Genomic DNA, 21,464 nt, shown 5'->3' on the forward strand with positions numbered 1-21,464 from the left:
AAAAGCAAAATAATTATAAACATATATCCCTTTATATTTATATCCCATTAAATAATTACACTATATACCCCCTTAACTAATTTCGCTTAATTGATACTAAATCGGTATCATATATACTGTATTGGTATCATTAAGATGGATAATTTTGCTGAATTGATACTAAATTAATATATATATATATATATATACTGTATTGGTATCGTTAAGGTTTGATGTTAAGAAATTACTCATTAGTCAATGATACTATATAGTATCATTGACTAATGAGTAATTTCTTAACAACAAACCTTAATGATACTATAATATATATATATACTCTTATAGTATTATTGACTAATGAATAATTTCTGAATAAGAAACTTTAATGATACCACAACAATATACATATATACTCTTATAGTATCATTGACTAATATGTAATTTCTGAACAAGAAACTTTAATGATACCAATACATTATATATATACTGATTTAGTATTAGTTAAGCGAAATTATCAACTTTAATGATACCAATACATTATATGATACCAATTTAGTATTACTTAAGCGAAAATTATCACACTTAATGAATGGGGGTATGGAGTGTAATTATTTATGAGAGAATGAGTATTTCATGAATTACTTTGGATTTGGATATGAACTTGTAATTATTTTGAATTTTATGGCTCATTTATGTAGTTTTCCCTAATATTTTATATGGAAAAATTACTTGGATTCATACATTTTAATAAATATTACTCATACTTTTTATTTATTGTCATTTATAGCAATACTATGTTAAATCTGCAATATGTATTAAAAGTGAATTATGTATGTAATACATATGTATTAAAAGTGAATTATGTATGTAATATATATGTATTATAACTTTTTTTTGTAAGATATTGACACATTGTATTATAAGTGTATTAAAATGTGCGATAAATGTATTATCCATCAATAAAACTTATATTATATGTAAATAATAAATTCTTATTTTTGTAATATGTATTAAAATTGTATTATAAATGTATTAAAAATGATTAAGTGAAAAGAAAATATTATTGCTATAGATGGTAAATATTTTTTTATTATAGTATATTTATGTAAGTTTCCCTTATTATATTATAGTATAACTTACAAGAATTCCTTACATTTGAAGATTAATTACATCTTATTCCAAAAGTTTCTCCAATTACAAAAATCTCTGATTCTTATTATTCTCGGATATATTTCTTAGTTTTCCAATATATTACAAATGATATATTATTTAATGGGAGGGATGTATCCGAGAGGGGAGAGATGTATGAAAAGGGATAGGGATATATCTGAGAGGATAGAGATGTATTTGAGAGGGAATAGAGATGTACTCGAGAGGGGATAAGGATCATCTCAAGAGGAGATTTTTGTAATTTTTAAAATGTTAAGAAATTTTATAGATTATCTTAAGTTGTGCATTTATGTAATTTAATTATATTATATATGTTTATTTTAAAAAAAAAGTTAATCATGAATATTTTAGTATTGACATTTCTATCGCTATATATAAGAGCATGTCATTGAGTAAAATGGAAAGCTACAAGTCAGTCAAAGAGTTTCCAATATAGACAAGTGTCATTCCTTTGGGAATAGACTAAAAAGGAGAGAACATCGCAAATCCGCTAATTCACAATTAGATACTGTGATCGTTTCGGATTAGGAATATGCGGTTATCTGTTTTCAATTTATTTGTCTAGTTTTGACTTGATACATAGTTTAAGAAGATAAAAGAGATTTTTGAATTTGTCTTAGATTAAAGATATGTATGAAGTACCAAAATGTCATTTAATCTTATGGTTTAAACATATCAGTCGGAAAGTTGAAACTAAAGAGATGCCAAAAAAAAGGAAAAAGAATTATTTTTGTAATAAACGGAAAAGGAAAGTAAAACAAATAAATTGAAACACAGACTAATATTTTGCAAGTAATGCTACAAAGAGCAATTTGGAAAAAATTATATAAATGTTCTACTCTTTCTTGTACTTCCATCTTTTTACTTTTTATGTGAACATGAGTATATAAGAACCATTACGGGGCCAACATAATCTCTAAACCTCAACTTGTTTGGGACAGAAGCGTAGTTGTTGTTTGTTACAACATACTAGCGGCCGGTGAAATCACTAAAAGTGTTGGTTGCAGTAGACGCTGATGATCCTGTAGTCATGGATGCGTCGAATGCTTTACTCTTATCCATGCTAATGATAGTAGGCCTGCTTGGTGCTCTTGATTCTGTGCTACGATCGCTTAATAGCATGACAACAACTTCAGACATGCTTGGCCTAAGATTTGCTGGTGACTGTGTGCACATTAACGCGATCTCTATGACTTTCTTCACTTCTTGTTCGTTGTATTCATTGGGGTCTAATGTCTCGTCCACCAGTTTTACAGGTGTTCCAGTTTCGTGAAGCTTCCATGCCTATTTCACCATGTCACAGATAAATGCATTTAGAATGGGGAAAGAGAAGTTGGATACTTCAACTATCTGTTTAGCTACCTAAACTATCGCTCTTTTTGTATGAAAAACACATCTCGATGTTGAGTTGACCAAATATTTGTTCCCAATCGCCAACAGGCTCATGTAGGCCAACTCAATATTGAGGTATAAAACTTGCAAAAAGGTGATAGTTTAGATATGTAAATAGAAAGTCACGAAAAGGTGATAGTTTAGATGTGTTTTATCATTTACTCAAAGAAAGATGGTATATTTGAAAATGAGAATAGACCTGTTCAAGGAGATATTCAGTGACAGGCTCGATTTGCATATCGTTGCTCCTCCGTCCACTGATTATTTCAAGAACGACAACACCAAAGCTATAGACGTCAACTTTCTCTGTTAGATGTCCATGAATTGCATATTCTGGTGCAGTATATCCCCTGTGTCAATTATATCACTTTGAGTCCTTCACACTTTTTTTCATAATGCCTTTACTTATATCAGGAAACTCGAGAAGTTCGACTTACAAGGTACCAGCAAACTTAGTGCTAACATGACTTTGATCCTCAGGTAAAAGTCTTACAAGCCCAAAATCAGCAATCTTTGGCTGGAATTCGTCGTCTAGTAGAATGTTGCTGGATTTTATATCTCGATGGATGATGCAGACGTGGAATTGCTCGTGCAAGTATGCAAGGCCACGAGCTGTGCCAAAGATTATATTGAATCTTTGCTTCCAGTTGAGCATCCCTCGTCTGTCACCTGCAAAACCATGAGAGGTAAAATGAGTTTAGACTTTTCATTGATTGGACTCGGAGAAAATAGTAAGCCGGATAGATAAAAATATCAACCATATAAGTATCTTTCGAGGCTTCCATTTGCCATGTATTCGTAAACAAGTAGTAGGTCTGATGCTTTGTTAGAACATCCCAAGAGACGGATGAGATTGCGATGATGGACATTACTGATAAGACGAACTTCAGTCTCAAAATCTGCTTTCGCTCTGCTTGACATGATTGCTAGTTTTTTAACAGCTACTACATTTCCATTTTTCAAAGTTCCCTGTTCAATAACATTAGAGTCACCAAATGAATAAAACATCGAAAATCGAAGATAATCTAGTCCATATGACTAAAATTAGGATCTTCATCTGTTTTCGTGTTACATACCTTGTATACATCACCAAAACCACCTTCACCAAGTTTATTACTTTCGTTGAAATCTTTGGTAGCAATTTTTAGGTCCTTGAAGCTGTAGCTTACCGGGCCTCTTAACTCAGTTGCTCCCAGTATATTACCTGAATATGAACTACTATATCAGTTAACAATATACATAAACGAAAGGACGAAAAAGAACTAAAGAAGATACAGAAATGATCATCCGAATTTGACCTCTCTCAGCTGTCTTTGGCTTTCTTGATAGTCGATACCATAGGAAAACAGCCAATATAATCAAAAGAAGTCCTACACCTCCAGCGACACCCCCTATAATGGCGGCTTTCTTCTTGTTTGAACCTCCTACATAAAGCAACGCCACCAATTATAAGTTTGTCTTAAAAAGAAGAGTGAATGGTCAAAAACACGTCTAAAGTATCCCGATCTTTTGAGTTTCATAGCTGAACTATCTGGTGTGCGAGTTTCCTTCTTGAACTATCACCAACTATTTATCAAAAACACACCTCAACTATCATTCCCTTTTCCTACCTGAAATATCACCATCGTTCAGGTAGGAAAAGGAACAGTTGGTAGTTGAGGTGTATTTTGATAAAAAGTTAGTGATAGCTCAGGTATGAAACTCGAAAAACCAGGGTACTTTGGCTGTGAACCTGTAAGAGTTGAGAAAAAGAGAGGTTCATTTCCTACCTCCTCCGCCAAGATATGGTGTGATATCAGTTGTCGAGTTATCAGCAAAAAAGGCTCTATCCGAGAACCTCATAAAACATGCTGCATCAACAGCCCTTCCTTCTGCATATTTAGGTAAACACCCTTCTATGTTCTTATATGCAACTGTCAAACAATCTTGGCAACCACTTTCTGTTATGCTTTCAGCACACTGTGCTACTCCGTAGACAGTAACACCGGATGCTTCCCTCTTTGTGGCTGCGAAGAAGTCACTAATTCTTGGAGTTGCTGTGCTAAGATCATTCAAGAGTTGTAGTGCCACGGGGCTTAAAGCATTCGGTTGAGAAGATGTTCGGTTCCCACAGATCTCAGCATTTCCTGGTTGTGTAGTATCTTGGTAGAAGTTGTTGCTCTCATACCTTTTAAAAGGGGCATCGATAGAAACGAGTTAATGATTTAGAAGGTAGTCTACATCTATGTTGCTCGGATCCTCCAAAAAAGGCTGAATCCTCTAAAAACTTTTAAAGGATCCAACACACACTAGACAATATATTTTAAGGATCCGAGCAACATAGGTTTATGGTAAAGTTCTACTTTTCACAGTGTTGAGTTTTAACGATCTTCTTTGAATCGAAGATTACCACAACTGGATAAACATGATCTCTCACATCAAACAAGATGGTTTACTTGGAATTAAAACGACTTATGATTCTTCGAAGAAATGATATAACTAGTAAGCAAGACTTAACAACTCTGATGTGAAAATACTAAGAGCAATTGCATAAAGATTTCTGAATAAGATGTTGGACCAAACTTAAGGGAGCTTTAATCGCGTATTCACTGTCCTTAAGGAACTTATTCCCCGCTATGTTGTTTCTTGGTATATGGAAGAAGTATTCCTTCATAGGATTGACATAGTCAAACGAAATTCGAGTTCAACAAATACATAAATCTCCACACAAAAAAAAAACACAAAATGAGTATTTCAAAGAATTGAGCTGAGAAGAAAAACACCACTAACTCTTCTCAATTTACGTTGTTCAGACTCTTTAAAAATATCAACGATTCAAAAGTAGTGCATTCTGGGAGGATCCGGCAAAAGCATAACATAATTGAGTCTATATTATAAAAAGAAACTTATATAGTCGACTCCAACTTGTTTTCAGGTGAATTAAACTCACCTGAGGAAGCAACCATCATAAGTAACACGAGCACCATTCGCGCCAGAGCAAGTTCTGATGAGAGAAACAGCAGAATCATAACAGGACACACAATCAGCTCTTGACAAATACTTTCTGCATTCAATCATAGCATAAACAGCCTGTTGTGTCGTGGCGAATCGCTTGTCTTGATTAGACAATTGATTCCTTAGATCAACAAAACTAGCATTAAGCCTTCTGAAGAAATCAGGTAAATTTGTTGCATTGTATTGACTGCATCCTCTGCCTAACAAGTTTGTTTGTGGCTGCGAAAAAACCGGATTCTGCATTAATACAGAACCGATAATCACTACCATCAATCGCCACCACCAGACATAGCTAGCCATGTCTTAGAGTTATTTGATACAATGAATTGAAATAAGATTAGGTGTTTGAAGATGAAAGGTTAGTTTATATATATATATATATATATATATATATATATATATACATGCATACACAGCAGAAATAGTCAACAATATGTACCAACTCTCTGTTCGAGATTTAAATTTGTAAACTTTAACCGTGAATTCAGATATAGAAACTTTAATTTATATTTGAAAATTAAGTAAAAATTATCATAAATTACAATAATTAACAACTTATGATATTTAAAATATATATGAAAAATTTCGGCCATGATAAATTTTATTACTCTCAAAATTGTAAGTGTGTCGCATAAATTAGGATGGAGGGAGTATTATGACAACATTAATTTATGGTCAACGTTTTGATTATCTGTTGGAAATGAACTAGAAGATAATATTAGAATATTTTCTGTTTTATTTTTATGGATGTGATAAGAGCTTTTAACAAGAATGGTCCCTGAAATTTGAGGGTAGGTCTATTTTAGTCTCTATTGTTTTATGTTGAGCATATATGGTTCTTTAAGTTTGCAAATGTTAAGCATTTTTAGTCCATCTAACAGAACATCTAGGCGGGTAATGGAAATTTGAAGCTAACGAAAGTTTCAGGAGACTAGAGTAAAAATTTATCCCGATAGAGATTTTTTTTTTTTCCCATTGCACGAATGATAGAAAGATTGAAAAATTCAAACAAGAGAATTACTATTAAAAAGATCAACCAGTACTCAAAATAAATCGTGATTGGGGAAAATAAAAATATGGAAGTAGACTCTATTTGTAGTCGTTATGTATAAACACATGACAATTGGTTCGTCAGTTGGATCAAAAGTGCTCAATCTTTATAATGATAACCACTTATTGCCCCAAACTTTGGACCACTACTACTAAAATAGGGACAAAGATTGACTTATCCCAAACTTAAGGGACCATTGATGCAATGATAACACCTCATTGCCTCAAACTTTGGACCACTACTACTATAATAATAGGGACAAATATAAACTTATCCCAAACTTAAGGTGACCATTGATGCAATAATAACCACTCATTGCCTCAAACTTTTTGTTTTAATAATACTATATGTTATATGATAGATATATATTCTGTTGGGTTTTTTTGGAGGCTTCCTAATATTCTATGGATGCTATTGGCAATTTACAAAAAAGAATTTGATGTGAAAATGAAATAAATAGCTGCCGATTATTGGATAAAGAATTAAAAACAAAAGCCAATTTATATTGTGTAAATGGAAACTTAGCTTCCCATATTTGACTAGGCTCAAGATTTAATTGATTAAAAAATTCTAATAACTTTTGTTTGTCAAATGATTTAAGTAGGCTTCAAATGTCAAATCTACGATAAATAAAAATAATAATTAGTGAGATTTATGAGGTGGGACGGAACTAGAGGGGCAGGAAGAGGTTTATCGAAAATTCTTTATCAAAAAATTATATTTTGAGTATATATTGATGAAAATCTCGTCTTTGTTGTTTATGTATTATCTACTGACATTGTTCAAGTCATAAACTGTTGTAAAGTTTGAATCTTGACTAGTGAGACATGGTCAAGCTCTATGTTTTTCTTTGAATCAATTCTTAGTAGGAAATTGGAACAGTCTCCGATTTTAAAGAAAAAGGAAATTTTTATATCTTATGAAATCAAAAAAATAACTATTATAAAAAATTGTTGAAATTTGCTACTTTGGAACATTTTTTATCATCGTTTAAAATTTTTGATATATCATTAAAATAAAAATAAGGGATAATTGTACAGAATGACAAACTTATAATCTAAAATAAATAGAATAGCTACTGTTTGATTTAATTGTGCCCCGTAGCAAACGTTTGCCAGTCGCCTCTCTCTCCAAATTCTCGCTCGCCACTCTCCCTTTCTAGCTCGTTCCCTCTGTGCTCGCCTCTTTCGCTTTATACAACATAATTGTATAAATTGTGTTTCTGTTTGTATAAAGCGAGATAAAATTGTATATACACATGCAAATACATATATATTCGTCTTATACACTTATAATTATACAATACAAATATTCCCCTACCCAGTTCGCTTTTGTCTTTCTCTCTTTCTCATTTTATACAAACACATATTATACAAATATAATGTATAATTTATGTTTGTATAAAGTGAAAGAGAGAGCGATTTTTGATATACAAATATTTTTGTCAACGATTTATACAAACGAGAGGCTAACAACAATTTATACAAATGACCTGACAACGAAATTATACAAATCTGAAGAGGAGCCAACGAATTATACAATTGCTTCTTTTTGTATATATGTATAGCGAAATAGACATAGCTTTCAATTGTATATGTATAGCGAATTATGCATATATATGTTTGCTATGGAGCACAATTATGCAAACTTTGTTATAGCATATAAATATGATTTTTTTTGTTTGCTATATGTGAAAGTTGCTCTTAAAATAATACTTAGCATTAATCATAAATAGACATCTAACTAGATTACTGCATTTTTTTCGGTGAATGATCATTGATGATTATAATAATATATATTTGTTTTAGAAGATGATTGTCATGACTAATTTGACTGTAATGAATTCTTGGAGTCTAAATTCTATATGCTAATGCCGTAAATAATATATATTTTTTATATTCAGATCACTTATATAGTTACAAGTATTTTTTTAATAAGTATTACAATAATCGATAACATGATAAAAATAGTAAGTAACCTATTAGCAAATTATGTCACTTATAAATAAAGTTATATATCTAAGTGAATGTTTTATAAATATTAATAATTGATAACATGATAAATCTAAAAAAAAAACTATTATCATATGTAATATTTACTATTAATATATATTTTTAAAAATCCACGTGATTAGTATAATATAACTTAAAAATTTCTTCGTGAGAATGGAAAAGAGGGAAGGAGTTAGCAATTTGCTTTTTACCACTATGAATTACAATGAAAAAATTGAGATTTCTTCCATTTAATAGCGATATCGAGTTTAAATTTGAAAATGGAAAAAAGCATGTTATAAATGCTGCCTCCAAAAATAATTTCTATAAAGTATGGATTTAAATTTAACCACACTCAAATATAAATATCAGACATAAATTAACAAACATAAAACAAATTTGCTTTTTACCAGAAAACTAGGGAAGACAACATAGTTATCACATGGCACGATGGTGACATCAATTAATACATCCAATACATTGAATATAAGTTATAATTTAGTTGACCTACAAAAAAATGACGACCAACAAAATCATTTAGAGATTTTTTTGGTTCATTTTATTTAAGTTTAAAAAAAATGGGATACCAAGAAGGAAAAAGATGAAAGTTTTACTAAATAAATTTCAGTTATGTATATAGACTATAGTCAATATAAGAAATTTTAGAATTATAAAATATCTTCTCAACTAAAATATTTACTTTATTTAGAAGAATCTTTGCAAATTGAAGAGAAAGAGGTATATTCATATCTTATACAATAGAATTGTAATTCACTGATTATTTAAGATATTCGTTAAATATACATATTCTTCGAAGAACATTTTGGTTCATAATTGACTAAACCACCTTGATTTTGAGATGAAAAAGGTATAGTAATCGAGGAAATGCTTCGAAAAATAAAAAAATAAGCATATGTTATCATATTTAAAATTTTGTACCTGGCATAGGTTTTATGAACTGTCTATTTATTTAATTAAATAAATAAAGTAGACGTGACATAAAAGTAGGTATACCATTATTTATTTCCAAAAAATAGGTATGAACATGAATATTTAACTAGCACATACATATTATTTCCTTGATAATTTATAATTTTTAATACCTGGCCATCTCAATTATGATAATCTATATTTTATATTCCGAAAATTAGTTCAAATTCAAACTCAGTTAATAAAAAGTGTTTTTTATCGATTTTTTTTTATTCTCAACACTTGAATTCGAAATATTAAGGGAGGATTCACGTTCATCCCACTACACAATATTCTTTTAAGTTCGTGTACAATATATTAAGTGGTTTTTTATTAATATTATTATTATTCAATTGGAAAGAAAAAATAAAGAAAAATGAATCACCTGGGGGGAGGGACTTTTGCTAGAAGATATTTTAATGGAGGCGGCTGTTTTGGTCTTAACATAGCCAACTCAATTTTTTAAACTTTCTTCAAAACTTTAATCTAAAAATCAAAAAATAATTTTAAAAAATGATATTTCCAAATATATATTTTATATGATATATTTGAATCACGTAATGATAGTCTCGATACAATCTATCTCTCGAAAACTACCTGTCTATCGATCACCATAAGATAAGGGTTAGATCTGCATATACTTTATTCTCCTCTAATCGTACTTGTGGGATTATATTGAATATCCTGTAATCTATAAAGTTCTAAATAATTAATTAAATCATGTCCTTATAATATGTCATATTCAAATTAGACAAAGAGGTCATGTTCTTTGATTCCTTAATTAGTTTCAAAAAAAATTGGACCATTTGGCCTGTCATTGTTATGATTGCCCAAATGTTACATCATTATTCATTAGGTTATAAGATAGTTGTATCTTTTTTATTGTGCCAAATTAAAGTTTCTTTGTATTATATTGTAGAAATATTGAAATTCAAACTCTATGATCGCATTTTTTCTTTGCAATGTATTTTTTTTTTTAATAAAAAAGACGATTATAGCTAAGATCGAGTTTGCTATTCAAGAAACTACTCCACTCGTCCTATCTGCATGTCTCATATATGTGGAATCTGTTTTTTTTTTTTCAATTCCGACCTCTTCCTCGAATACATAAGGTAGGTTGGGATGGGTGAGAAATGGTTTTTTGACAATAATTTTTTTTTCAATCCTTAATTAACCTTACTCACGAAAGGTTTTATGTGATACTTCCAAAAGGGAACTATTAGTACCATTGTTTTGCTAAAAAAATTGTTTAGTATACAGTGTGTATACAAATTATACAGTAACTATATATTATAATTACATACTAGCTAAAATTTGTAATAAATAAAAATTAATATAAAATCTTCTTCTTTTTTTGCAAAATATGGTAGTATATATATAATAAGTCAACAGGTACAACAGTAGAATCAAACTCTAAAAGTATACAATTGACCAAATTTGGGAAATGAGTATACAGTTAGAAAAAGCCCAAAAAGCAGTCCAATTTGGAATTAGTTGTAACAGTCATCATTAACAGGTCAATTTTTTTTCAAAGTCAAATTGATGGCACCAACTTTGAGTAAGAAGCATTGAGTTCAGATAAACCTGGCCAGACCCTTCTCCGGTCCCGCGAAAGAACTTGTCTAGGAATCTTTAACTTTGTAGTTACACTGCCTCTGATTATCTATGTTTATCGAATTCTTCAAAAGTGTTGTCATGTGTGTCTCAAATTCTCCAAAAGTAGGGCATTTTTAAAGGATCTGAGACAACATTTTTAGAGAGTCCGAGCAATATAGCTGATAATAGAAAGTTCCTAACTAGTACAAGAACCTTCCTAGGATTTTCACAATTGGAAGTTTTTGTTGTACTTCCATTTTCATAAGTTGTACAACAACAACAATGTATTATGAGGATTCATCATAAATTTACTAGTTTAGGTTATATGTTAACCTACCACAATCCTCATCCTTTATTCAGGTATGGAACCGACCATGTGAGCATGCTCATACAGACGGAGTACAACATGTAACATATATTCACAAGATGTTCAAAGTACAACAATGTATTTTACACACACACCAGGCATAAATAGAGCCTAGTGTTGGCCTCAAACCTCACAAGTCACAAGGCAGGACCTACATTGAAGTCTCAATCCATACCCCTTTAACTGTTTACGAGACAATGACCAATGAAAGCAATAATAACGAAAAGAAAAAGTTCATAACTCAATGTTATATGTGCTCTGAGGCTGACTTCATCTGAATAAACACATAGTTGAAAGTAACTCGAACTTGTCTAGACATTAACACACACACAGAGTTATAACTTATAGTCATCGTTACTTAAAAAAGTAATGCAGTCATATAAGGAGAAAATACGAAGTATGATAACCGTTACAAGTCATTACTAATACATTCAAATTGTAAAACAATCATGTAGTGTTCGAATCACACTGGCCTGAGTTATGTTGTTCAGACTTTCCAAAAATGTTGCAGCACCAGTATCGGATCCTCAAAATATAAACTACTTTTGAAGGATCCGTCAAGCACCAGACAACATGTTTTGAAGAGTCTGAGCACCATAGGGCATGAGCAGTCATTGTGCATAGTATCCACACATAGAACAATATATCTCACTATACAAATAGAAACAAGAAAGCTAAGTGATGTTTGGCTATTTGCTGTCAAATATCTCAAAGCCTCAGAGTGAGATCTGGTGCAATTGGTTCATCTTTTTCGACGTATGGAGTCAATGTCACATTTGAACATCCATCAAGAGAAAAATTAGTATGAGAGGTACCAGGATTCGTCACTTGACGGAAACTGCCAGGCCATAGTACTAATTGATCAGCATCATCATTTTCCATGTACAGAGGTGGACTCTGGCGATTACCATACTCAAATCTCGCGCTTTTAAAATTGAGTGGCCTAATTGCTGGTGCAGACATCTGGTGTAGTGAAGCATGTGCTTTGATCCCTAAAGACCTTATTGTAGATCCATGTAAAGGTAAAGACGCCAAGTTAGCGTACCTTTCAGAGAAAACGCCCATTCTCATAGCACGTTTAGCTAGTGTTCGTTCTCTTTTATGTGCATTCTGATGTCCACCAAGTGCCTGTGAACTATAGAACTTCCTCTGGCAGAAATTGCAACTAAAAACTCGTTGAAATCCCGGTCCTGATACCGATGTTTGTGTAGTTGCAAGTTCATTGCTGCTTTCACTTGTGCTGGATACTGAAAAACCGCCTATCGAGTCCTGGCTGAGAGACAAGTCAAGTGACACATGTTCTGAACTTAACTGTGTGAAATCTATAACTCTGTTCTTGGAAGGGTCCGTGAACGTTTCACCCACGCATATGTTAGACGCTACTTGGCTAGTAATATCTGAATCATCTTCAAACAAGGCCTCAACTTCAAGATTGAATCTTGGTGTTTGCATCTTTGGTTAAATATCAACAACTTATTAACACTATCTAGTGATCAATTGAAGCAAATTACTAACATTGTCCTGCATATAACAACAAAAAGGGTTGGTTTAGTAAACATATACTCTTAAGTAAACAACATGCTGATGAAACAAATTCAAGAATCAAGTTTCGAGTACAGTTTGAACCTCGCGAATTCTATAATTTTTTAGTCCATTATCAACAACGGATTGATCTATGGAATCAGTCACTGATGCTTGGTTCAGGGTAGGCCACCTACGTAACACCCCTCGTGGTGTGGCCTTTCACCCTGAATCATGCATGAATGCGGGATGCTTCATGCACCGGGAAGCTCTCTTTTATCAATATATAGAAATTTTAATATGTTTCATGTACATTTAGAAGTAAATCTCACACTATCAAAGGGAACCACACATATAAGTGAGACTTAACACCAACATCTACCATTTTGGAACACTTCTCAAAGGACTAACAACACCATAATTTAGCTAATATAGTCATTGAGAGCCGGAGATTTGAGGCGGAGCTAGAAGTTCAGCTACAGGTCCGGGCAAACAAAGTAGTTTTAGTCCAAACTCCAAATTATGTATTAGGATAATGAAATTTACTAAATATGTACACAAATAAAATTCAGAACTCAATAACTATTAACTAACACCTGATGTCACTATCCTAGAACCCATAACGTTCAAATCCTGGCTCCACCTTCAACTAACTTAGTGAGAGCGCTAGGTTTTTTTCTACTATCCAAAACTTTATAAACTAAGTATGCTGACTCATGAATATGAGTTATTAATTCTATACAACAACAACTACTACTACTATACCTAAATTCTAAGTAATTTAGTTATATGAATCATCACTATCCACATTGCTCCACTTAAAGTACTTGTCTTTGCCCAAGATAACTTGTTATAAATAAATTCAAGAAAATTAACAAAACTATAGCAAGTTGATTGAAGAAAGATTTACAGCAAAGCACACTCTTGTTTATATTAGATCTTTATTCCACAAAGAGATATATAACCTATGTTGCTCAGACTCTTCAAAAATATCGACAGGTATGTGTTGGATACTCCAAAAATAGTATATTCTTGGAGGATCCGACACGGGTACAACAACATTTTCAGAGAGTCCGAGCAACATAGTCTATAACTTGAAATAAACAAAACACATTCAATTCTTCTAGATTTTCAGCTGCAAGAAAATTGCAAATAGAATGATAACTTCTTTTTCTTTATGAACTTAATTAACCTCCAAACAAGAGGAAACCATTTATTTTCAAGATTTCAAACAAAAGATTAATGAAGAAGACATAAGGTAATCAACACAAAGCAATAGTATATTAAAATCTAAGCCACAAAAACACCTATATTGCTCAGACTCTCCAACTCTCCAAAACTGTTGTTGCACCCGTGTCAGATCTTTCAAAAATGGACTACGAAGAATCTAACACGTATCCATCAGGTGTTTTTGAAGAATCCGAACAACATAGACAAAAACTAGACAAACAACACAAGAAATTAATCAAACTAACCAGCTTCTTCTTGCTGTTGACTTGCTGTAGGACAAAATATGGTGATGTTTAATTTCTAATGGGACATTTCAAAGTATACATGAAAAAAAGGAACTTTGAGGAATTGAAGAGTGGAGTTGTAGGTATCATTTTTTTTTTAATGTTTAAAATAATTTAAATTATGGGAAAAGCCAAAGAGAATGGTGGGACATTAGAGAGTCAGAGAAAAAGATGGTTATAGTGGGTATTGGCGTTTAATAAAGAATAATATTAAAAAAAAAGTACACAACATGCATTTGGTTATAGTATATGAAACATGCATGACATTACTCTGATTGTATGTTTGTTAACATTTTTTTTTTTGATATGTTTCAAGAAAGGATTTACATTAATATACGCTGACAGTATAAAATAAATATGTTTTTCATAATTATTTCCACTTTTTATGTATTTTACTTGTACATGGTTAGAGTCTTAGAGCCTAGAGGGTTAGACAAGATGGAATGTAGAAATGCAGCTCGATCTCTAGAATTAAACCTGATTAAGTCATTATTAGTGAATTTTCGATTAATGATCTCAACCAACACATGTAAAAGATTTATAACACACAAGAAGACTGGACTAGAGCTTGAATATTGATATATTTCACCAAAAGAAAGAAGACATGTCGATAAGAAGATCGATCACATAGGTGAAGTTTTTTGGAGTGTACTGAACTTTCATATATCCCCTTGCTATATAATTATTTGACTTAAGGTGATCTGGTAGTGTAAAATTTCTTTTATATTGTCCACAAATACAAATGTGGGAATTATTCTATGTTTGAATTAAGCAAAACAATTTATGAGAGTTATTATGGTACAAGTCATTTATGTTGTTAGTCCCACAAAAGATTCTCAATCTGCCAAAAAAGAAAATATGTCTTCCACTTTTCTCTCTCAATCTATGCCCACTTTTAAATGTTTCACAAAAAAAGAGATGTAACTAAATATAAGGTTACTAGTCTTCATCATGTCCCCTATGTCTCTAATTACCATAACATATTGTATATATAATCATTCATTTAATCGAGACAGTTATACGTAGTTATCTTTAATTTAACGTAATAACAAATTATAAGAGTATCATATAAAATGAAATTGACTATAGAAAAAAAGAGTATCATATAAAAGGGACTAGCGAAAGTATACTACTAAGCATTAAGTATTGAAAAATACTTTTAAACTTTAAAATTAATTTTATAATAAACAGTTATTTGTTAGATAAAAGTGTTGAAGCTGATAAGTGCTTAGAATGAATTGAGAGTATGAAGATTAAACAATTGCAATCACAAACAAATATATAGAAAGTTGATTTATCAATAAAAAATACAAGTGAAAATTTATAAATAGATCCATTGATTCTTCTACTCTAAGTTATTCGTCTTGAACTAACATACTTCTCGAACGAAGGATAATGTTAAACTTTCTCGTATTAGTATTTGATCTTTAAAAAAATCAAATATCATTTAGCAAGATATAAATCAGTCCAAATTAACTAATCACCAATCTCCATGATTTAATGTTCCCAAGAACATTTTTAATATTTAGCCTATCCTTAAACCCCACATCCTAGGTTAATTTTTAAAATTCTAAATTAATGTGAAAAAAATATTTTTTATATATTTTTATTTATTTATTTGTCCCCCAAGTCCATCACAAGACTTACACGTGACACCCTAACACCCAACACTACTAATTAACAGATTAAACACAAGAGTTTAAGCCTTAATCCCAAAAATTACCGACATCTTCAAGTTGCCCAGCCGCTTGGCACGCGGCTCGAGGTAGTCGAATAGAAAAATATCTTGTTGAGGCTTCTCGTGAGATTAAATAAACGAATAATAAAGAAAATAAAAAATATATTAAAATTAAAAGCTAAAAAATTAAGATTTATTAATTTTTGTACTCACTCATTTGTTGCCCACCACCTAGAAAAGCACATCCACTAAACTTAATTAGTGTATTTTCTTTATTCTATTAATTTTTAAATAGATGGTACTAATCCAAAACTTATAATACTAAGTTAATTACAGGTTTTGCTTTGATGAAGATAAGTTATTGTAAGGCAAAGCTAATTAATTTATTTGATTAAAATAGTAATTAGGTATACATTCTTCCACTAAGTTTTGGTAGTGCTTGCTTTTTGTATACTCACATGCTTTGCTTTTACTATCACACTTTAGGTTAATGAACTATTAACAAATATATGGACCACCAAATTTTGCAATAAAGTTATGAGTACTGTTTTATTCTTAATTATAAGTCTAGTATTTGAGTTGTGAAAATGAAATTACATGTGATAAAGAGCAATTTTCCTCCAAAATGAAACTTTTCTGAATTCAAATCCAAATTAATCAGATTTCAAAATGGATATTATTCGATGCTAGCTGAAAAAAAAAGACGCTGAACAAATGACATGTTTTAAAAATAAAATAAAATAACTTGGGACTAATTCTTAGCAAGTGCTTTTCTTTTGTTTTTCAGTTGATATTTGATATTTATAACAGTAATGAAGTCTGATTAAACTTAAAGTTTATGTGGCAAAATATAATATTTGGGGTCAAAACTAGTAAGTATATATGCTTCATATAAGAAGAACTAGATGGATCCCTAAAAGGTGGATTGAAAAATATGTGTTAATTTTTTATTCATTTGTTTTTTGAGTTGTCAACTATATAATGAGGTAAAAAATATATACTTTAATTATTTGAAAACTAAATATGCTTGGTCATAAAACACAATGATCAAGATTATAATTTATGATAATTAAGAGACAACATATATATTATTAATCTTGATCTTCTTTTTATTTTTATTTCACACTTGATGTCCAATGCTCCGTATCTAATTATATTAGAGTCTGAATAAATCTGAGACCTCTAATTATTTTCATGATCTATAATTAAATAGCACCCACACACATTTAAAGAGTTGCTACATATAACCCTCAACAATTATTTGAGCAGTAACTCTGGGTTATTCTTTTTTTTTTGTTTGATAAAAACTTGTTATTAGTAATGAACTATTAAAGAAATATATGTGTGGCTCTAACAAATTCATAAATTTGTCAAGAACATTTTTAGTATAATAACGATTTGTATGTTGGTGAAGGGATAAATATGAGATTTAATTTAAAGGATGTCTAGTCTAAAAACTCCTAATTTTATTGCTCTAAGAAAGAAAAATATTAATTGTATTGAAATAAAACAGAGTCAAGAAATCTTTGGCAGGCTCCCGAATGGTCCTACTTGGCGTGAATCTGAATTAGTCAAACTTTAATGAACTTATCAGACACCAAATGAAAAATCAAAAAAAAGTACAGCGGATCAAATATAGAAAATTAATCATGTCATACAATTAAACTTCTACATTATAAGAATGAAATTTTAATCATTTTTCTATAAATACCACAAGTCAATGGATATGATCCTATAAGAAAATACTTATGCTAATTAAATGATGGATTAAGGTAAAATCATATATTAATTAACTATAATTTAGTGATATCAGTGTCCATTTATATGCTAATTATTAATTATGAACAAATGATATTCTTAAAATGGTGAATCAAAATTATCTAATAAAAAAAGTAAAGACATTAAATAGAAGACTAAAAACAGATCTTAATATTTTGACCAAAAAAAATAATAGAAAAAAACATTTACAGAATGTGGAAAAAATAAATAAATGACTATCCATAAAATATCAAATATTTAGTACCAAAATCTAATCTTCTTTAATATTCATTCACCATTTTTTTTCTTATAAATTTAACCTTGAATGTTCTGTTTTAACTAAATTCAAACTAAAAATCTTTATACAATTCAGTTCTCGACGACAAACTAATTTGATAATTTAGATATTATTATTCGTGATATCGAAGTCAAATGGATTTGTTTTTTTATCCAACAAAAGGATGTTCATTTGCAATTGAAGTTGGCTATTTTGACACTATTTTAGAGGTAAAAGAGAAGATACAAAAATATCAAGGTATTCCAATACCAAAACAAACTCTAATCTTCAAAGGTAACGTTTTAGCTGATGATCTAAATGTTCATTACTCTGATATCCTTGACCGATCTCACATTCAACTCATCACAGATTTCGAACCGAATAAGAATGTTGTGGTTAAGTTGGACCATCAAAAAATCAAACTCCTTCTCAAAATGCCGACGTCGACCAAATCAGTTATCATGTTAAAGGCGGACGTTACGGTTAGCCTTCGAAGGGTAAAAGAGAGAATCCACGAAATGAAAGGCATACAAGTGAGTAAATTAATACTGTGTGTGAATGGACTCGAATTGATTGATCATTACCGCCTTCAAGATTATGGATTTTCAGATAATTCAGAAATTGATGTTAGTATCAGGTCTGGTACCATTGCATTCCCACCGACAACAACAACTTCTTCAGAATCGTCCGTGAATAACTAAAACGGACCAAAGAAATTAATAATTTTGTCTAAATATACTACATAGTACTAAGAAAATTCTAATCGAAGAATGCCATATTTGTCAAGGTGACACAATTGAGATCTTTATGGGCAGTGTATTGGTGGAGATTAGTTTTTTTTATTTATTTAATCGTGTGCTTGCGATATATTATCTTGAATATTGTTATAAGCAATTTAATATATTTTACTAATATATATAAAAGTTTGAATAGTTTTATTCAAAGATCCAAAATATTTATTGTTAAAAGTATAATAGAGTCTTTCTTTCATTCTTTTTTTATTAAAGATTTTTTACTTTTTCATTTTTTCTACAAACTTAAACATTATTTAAGTGAAAATAAATTCATAATTTATCTTTATTAAGTGAAAAAATAAGGTAACAACGTGTATTAGATAACTTCTCTCTTTGTCCCAATTTATGTATCATAATTTGAACATCTGAGAGTCAAATGTTTTATTTTGACCGTGAATTTGAACACAAGATCTTTAATTTTTTGAAATATAATTTATGTATCTGAAAACCACATAAAAATATTACAAGATGCAACAATTAACAACTTAGAGTATTTAAAAGGCATACGAAAAAAAATCACAATTAAAAAACTCATTTTTTTCGAAATCCGAACACATCCACATAATTTGAATGAAAGGAGTATCTATCTAAATAGAATAGCAGATGCAAAACAATTTGTAATGATAAGTGTCATCACCATAAAACTTCAAGTTTGAAAATTATTTTGAAATAGAAATTTCAAAAATAAATGCCAATGTTTTTTTTTTTTTTTTGATATCAACATGAATTCAAATTCAAATTAAAGTGTCCTATTTCCATTCGATTATTTCAATTTAAATAGGGATATGAATTTTGAATTACTATTTTTCTTATGATAACAAAATATAGAAAAATATGTTTTGTGTATTCATTAGATTGGTATAAATATCGAGTACACCTTATTTTTTATCCATGTGATATTAATAGCATTTAGCAACTTGTACATATAAATCACAATTATGTTGTCGAAAAAAGTAATAAATAATAATTAAATAGAATTTTGACAAAAACATAAAAAAGTGAAAAAAAGCAAACAAATGACTCTCATGCATTATCGGATATTGTTGTAACTATCCATATATTTAGTAGCAAAATGAAATTTGTTGAATCTTCTTTCACCTATATTTATGGTACCCTATTATTTATTAATTTAAATTATGCAATAGTTTTATTTTTGACTAAATTAATAGTGAAGATTTGGCAGCATAGCAATAATATATTCAGTATATTTTCACAAGCACGAAACATAATTTGTGTAAATGGATGTATTCATTCAACCAACAAAAGGAAGGTCATTTGCAATCGAAGTTGGATATTTTGACACTATTTTAGAGATCAAAGACAAGATCCAAAGAGATCAAGGTATTCCTATACCAAAACAAACTCTAATCTTCAAAGGTAACGTGTTAGACGACCATTTAAACGTTCATTATTCTGATATCCTTGATCGTTCTCACATTCAACTCGTCGTAGAATCCGAACCGGACAAGAATAACGTGGTCAAGACAGAACCATCACCATCATCTCTAACGAGAAAAATCCAACTCCTCCTCAAAATGCCAATGTCCAAACTCGGAGTCGCGTTAGAGGTGGACGTTACGGATAGTGTTAGGAGGGTAAAAGAGAGAATTCATGATATGGAAGGTGTACATGTGAGTAAATTAGTCATGCATGCAAATGGAATCGAATTGATCGATCATCAGACTCTTCAAGAATATGGACTTATAGATAATTCAGAAATCAATGTTAGTATCAGACCTAGTACGATCATGGTGTCCGCACCAACAACAACAACTATTACTTCTTCGGGATTGCCCATGAATAGTAACGGAAACGGACTGAAGAAATTAAGAATTATGGTTTTATCGAAATGTGGCACTAATAAAATTCCGATCGAAATTAATCCATCAGACAATGTGGGACACTTGAAGAAAGAGTTGCAAAAATTGGAATTAGAGCTTCCACAAGAAGGGTATTTTTTTATTTATAAACAAAATGTTATGGATGATGATCGTTCATTTAGATGGCATCATGTTTGTCAAGGTGACACTATTGAGATCTTTAATGGTAGTGTCACTGGTGGAGTTTGATTGATTTATTTATTTATTTATTTATTTATTTATTTATTTTTGTTGTTGTATTTTCTCTATTGGTTCAAAGTTTAATAAAAGTATATAATAAAAAATAAAAAAAATAGAAAGAAGAGATTAAATTATGTTGATTGTGTTAAAAACTATTTATACTAAGAAGCTTGTATATATAATGTTCATAGTGGAAACAAAACTCTCAAAAATATTGTGAGAAAAAGTAATATTTGCATACATTCTATTTTTCTCTGACCTCACTCTTTTCAAAATCACACTAGGTATGTTGTTATATATATATATATATATATATTTTGTGTTGTATGAACAAAGCAAACTATTATTTCTTG

At 30.4% G+C, this 21,464-nt stretch overlaps 3 protein-coding genes across 3 annotated transcripts; 1 reads left to right on the forward strand and 2 right to left on the reverse strand.

Annotated features, from left to right (window-relative positions):
- Positions 1 to 1,902: 1,902 nt before the first annotated feature.
- Positions 1,903 to 5,835, reverse strand: LOC125843651 (cold-responsive protein kinase 1-like). Its single transcript, XM_049522807.1, has 8 exons — positions 5,471 to 5,835; positions 4,311 to 4,708; positions 3,840 to 3,965; positions 3,618 to 3,745; positions 3,300 to 3,510; positions 2,979 to 3,210; positions 2,741 to 2,891; positions 1,903 to 2,433 (listed from the first exon to the last, which is right to left on the reverse strand). Exons 1-8 carry the CDS (start codon positions 5,833 to 5,835, stop codon positions 2,119 to 2,121), a joined length of 1,926 nt encoding a protein of 641 aa, XP_049378764.1. The 3' UTR covers positions 1,903 to 2,118.
- Positions 5,836 to 11,842: 6,007 nt separating this feature from the next.
- LOC125844456 (zinc finger protein 4-like) lies at positions 11,843 to 14,733 on the reverse strand. Its single transcript, XM_049523770.1, has 2 exons — positions 14,506 to 14,733; positions 11,843 to 13,030 (listed from the first exon to the last, which is right to left on the reverse strand). The coding sequence occupies exon 2, from the start codon at positions 12,959 to 12,961 to the stop codon at positions 12,218 to 12,220; it is 744 nt and encodes a 247-aa protein (XP_049379727.1). The 5' UTR covers positions 12,962 to 13,030; positions 14,506 to 14,733; the 3' UTR covers positions 11,843 to 12,217.
- A 5,539-nt stretch (positions 14,734 to 20,272) lies between these two features.
- Positions 20,273 to 21,120, forward strand: LOC125845126 (ubiquitin domain-containing protein 7SL RNA2-like). The gene has a single exon (XM_049524544.1). It carries the CDS (start codon positions 20,290 to 20,292, stop codon positions 21,118 to 21,120), a length of 831 nt encoding a protein of 276 aa, XP_049380501.1. The 5' UTR covers positions 20,273 to 20,289.
- The last annotated feature ends 344 nt before the right edge of the window (positions 21,121 to 21,464 follow it).

Source organism: Solanum stenotomum, chromosome 11, assembly GCF_019186545.1.
Source record: "Solanum stenotomum isolate F172 chromosome 11, ASM1918654v1, whole genome shotgun sequence".
Lineage (NCBI taxonomy): Eukaryota > Viridiplantae > Streptophyta > Magnoliopsida > Solanales > Solanaceae > Solanum > Solanum stenotomum.

Coding starts and splice junctions, on each gene's coding strand:
- LOC125843651 (XM_049522807.1), bottom strand. CDS start 5,835: ATGGCTAGCTATGTCTGGTGGTGGCGATTGATGGTAGTGATTATCGGT. Junction 3,746..3,839: donor GCCAAAGACAGCTGAGAGAG/GTCAAATTCGGA, acceptor GTTCATATTCAG/GTAATATACTGGGAGCAACT. Junction 2,892..2,978: donor ACTAAGTTTGCTGGTACCTT/GTAAGTCGAACT, acceptor TAATTGACACAG/GGGATATACTGCACCAGAAT.
- LOC125844456 (XM_049523770.1), bottom strand. CDS start 12,961: ATGCAAACACCAAGATTCAATCTTGAAGTTGAGGCCTTGTTTGAAGAT.
- LOC125845126 (XM_049524544.1), top strand. CDS start 20,290: ATGGATGTATTCATTCAACCAACAAAAGGAAGGTCATTTGCAATCGAA.